The sequence below is a fragment of the Phragmites australis genome, chromosome 13 (genome assembly GCF_958298935.1).
Source record: "Phragmites australis chromosome 13, lpPhrAust1.1, whole genome shotgun sequence".
Classification (NCBI taxonomy): Eukaryota; Viridiplantae; Streptophyta; class Magnoliopsida; order Poales; family Poaceae; genus Phragmites; species Phragmites australis.
The window spans coordinates 7,515,822-7,519,131 of NC_084933.1; the positions used below are offsets into that span (position 1 = coordinate 7,515,822).

The following is a 3,310-nucleotide window of genomic DNA, read 5'->3' on the forward strand; positions in this document are numbered from 1 at the left end:
AATCCCAATCCCCCAAAAAATTCATGTTTGTTCGAAACATGCCTAAGATTTTTCTGATTTTGTTATTGGAATGATGAGACCACTGCGCCGCGCGCACCACACTCACATATGTAAAGGTGGGCATCAGGATTTGAATCCTGTGGACTCCGTAACCCCAGACAAGCCTTAGATTGTTCGACACGAACAGCCACTAAACCCGCACAATGCACAAGAAAAACCATGAGAATCATCTTGCCTGAAAAGAAACTTGTAACCACAGAGGATCAATTCATCAATCACACAGAAGAGGCAAACTATATAATCAACTCAAACTTAATGTAGCAGCATCACTGTACTAATATGCATCAGGAAACTAGTAGTATTAAAGTATATATATAAACCACCACTTATTACTTGATCGCCTACACATAATGGAAACGCAGCAATTGAGCCGCCAAACACCCGCCCACGCTTCATTTCTGTGCCCGCTGGAGGATGCACGGCAGCCTCCGGTTGCCAGCAACGAGGTGGCTTCAGCGCGGGTAGGCGGCGATCTCGACGCCCTTGTTGCCCATGGACGACGGCACGGGCGCCTCGTAGGCGCTGAAGAGGCGGTAGGATGAGATGAGGGAGAGGAGGATGTAGCAGAGCACGGAGCCGAAGGTGATGGCCACGGAGGTGCGCGCCTGGCGGCAGAAGCTGCCGAACGCGCCGCACGCCTCGCTCCACGTCACCTCCTTGTCGCCGTGGTACGCCAGGTATAGCAGCTCCGCTGATGCCGCGCCCGCTGCCAGGATCAGGTACGTGAACACCTGACAAACACACGCCATATGAAGTTCAATCACCAACGGATATGGTGAATAAAGACCATATATATGTGCGTGTGTGTGTGTTGAGTCTTCTTATGATGCGATGGTGTGAAAGCAAAGGATCTGACAGTATTTGTGTACTGAAATTAACAGCAGGCTCAATCGTACGCCAAATGAACAGATGGTCAAAAAATCTCACATAATTTTGATAGTTCTCATGTTGCATGGATGGAACCATAGAAGAGTACAACATCATGCAAGTTTCTAAGCTCATGTTCTTGTGAGAACCAAAAAATATATATATCCAGTGCAGGAAATATTCTTGCAACATTACTCATAAAAAATCGACGCGTGCTACTAAAAAAAGAAAAAGTCATTCTTCGTGCAAGAAACATCGTTATTCTGAACATGCTATGCTACTACCAGCCGAGTGAGTGGAAAGTGAAAAACCGAGCAGGGATGGAAGGAGGGGCAAGGTAAGACAAGAACGTACCTGGTCGAGGAGGAAGACGACCCAGGATCTGGAAACCGTGGCGGGCCTCGGCACGGCGGTGTAGAAAGCGGAGACGAGCGAGTAGGCGGCGCAGAGCCCGTTGGCGTAGACCAGGTACTTGAACCCGCCCAGGTCGGAGTAGGAGACGCTGCCGTACTCGTTGCTCTGCTGGTCGCGGAGCATGACGACCATGGCGGCCACGCACAGCCCCAGCGGCGCCGCGCGGAGCAGCGTCTCCACGGGCCTCACCCGCGCCGACGCAGCCGCCCCCTCTGCCAGCTGCTGCTCATGCTGCGCGTCTGCCGCGCTGGCTCCTCCGGCCACCGCCTTCTCCTCCGCCATCTTGGACATCTCCCTCTCTGGAACCAAGAACCGCGTCGCTGCCCAGCACTATCTCTCTCTAGCACACAGCTCAACACACTATCTCTCTCTTGGAAGGGAAGTGGCAAGTGGTGAGGGAGGCGGGCATTTAAGGAGGGAGGCAGGGAGGTAGTTGGAGCGCAGCGAGGGAGATTGAATGTGCGCAGTTAATGGCGCGGTGTACCCGGATGGGCGGGGACGTTGATCCTGAGGCGCACGATTGGCACGGCGCCCGGCCACGCTGTGCGGTCGCGGCTGCGCTTGCGTTGCACATCCACGCCACGGGCGATAAGGGTCCCCTGACTTCATCTTTGGCACGTGAAGCTTAGTCTACACCGTTAACGAAGAAGTCACCGTGATTTTGATATTAGAGAATCCCAGTCTCGCTACAGGAGGGGAGGCGTCTGAGCGCTTGAAGCGGCCACGTGTGCCGCGGGCGCGAGGCCTGTCTTGCGCACGTACGCCTAAGCGATGCCGACCCGCCTGTTCATGCTTATGTGTGGCCCGTCCACATGAGAAATCTGTCTAAGCTTCTGTTCCTAACATAAATAGTTTCCAGTAACATCGCGTGACTTTTACTTCTCATCCTAAAGTTAAGTGTCCGGTGCTTGTTACCCATTTGGAGCGGTGTGGTGGCTGTCAGCCGTTATGCTACTCTAACTCTGATCTGTTGCTTTGTGGGTAAATGATGTCACCAGTTTTGTTTCTTTAGTTGTATTTTTCGCTGTGATGTATATATGTTTACGCTAGATGAAATCTTGTCTTTGGTTAAATGGTTCAACTTGTAATCTTTTGAACCCTTGTATATTTGTGATGTTGTGATATTCATATTGTTAAAGGTATGTGGGGGTAATAGCTTTCCTGGAAGTTACCAACGCACACATACCGGGACTGCCGGAATTGGATTTGGGTTAATCATTGGTGGCTACGATAATTATGATGAGATGTGAGTTAGCGCATGGCATGTCGTGAGACGGATGTGTGTTAGCTCTCATCTTATTAAATGGTCTCCCTAATGATTAATTCGAATACAATTTGGATAGATCTTGACATGTTCCCTTCGTGTTCTCGCTCCCTCTCCCTCTCAATGACAACTCGCACACAGGTCGTGGAACAGTCCAATGTCGTGCATGATGGCCGCTGGCCAAGCTACAATAACCTCACACGAAACCTGGGCAAAAGCTGCGCTGCCCGCTATTCAGTTCACCGAGACGTCGAGATGTCAGCTCACCGCTCTTTCTCTCCCTCTTTATACAAGGGAAACTAGCCCCCTTCTTTCCTTTCCCCATTCTTTCCTAAATCCTCCGCCACCCAAATTCATCACTGTCGTTGATCCCCATGCCGGTAGCTCATGAGAGGAGCACCACCCAAGGAGCACAAAGGTCATTCGGAGCTACCCTTTCCCGCCTGGCGGCTATGTGGAGCACACGTCACACCACCAAGCTTGCCACACCACCATCATGTCCCAAATCCGCCATCAACCCCTGCCCTGTGCTGGTAAGCTTCTGACCACCCTTCGTTTTCCTTCCCTATTGCTCAGTGGCATGTTCTGACCCGCCTTCGCGCGACTTAGCCTAGTAAAGAGGTTTTCCCCTACTGCCGTTGTGTTGAGCTCACCAGAGGCCCTTGTTTCCCGCAACAACATCAGCCATCGAGCAATAAAGCACGC

General features: G+C 51.6%; 1 protein-coding gene across 1 annotated transcript; it reads right to left on the minus strand.

Annotated features, from left to right (window-relative positions):
* Positions 1-231: 231 nt before the first annotated feature.
* LOC133889826 (CASP-like protein 2A1) lies at positions 232-1,733 on the minus strand. The gene is made up of 2 exons (XM_062330303.1): positions 1,282-1,733; positions 232-791 (listed from the first exon to the last, which is right to left on the minus strand). The coding sequence occupies exons 1-2, from the start codon at positions 1,630-1,632 to the stop codon at positions 513-515; spliced, it is 630 nt and encodes a 209-aa protein (XP_062186287.1). The 5' UTR covers positions 1,633-1,733; the 3' UTR covers positions 232-512.
* Positions 1,734-3,310: the final 1,577 nt, after the last annotated feature.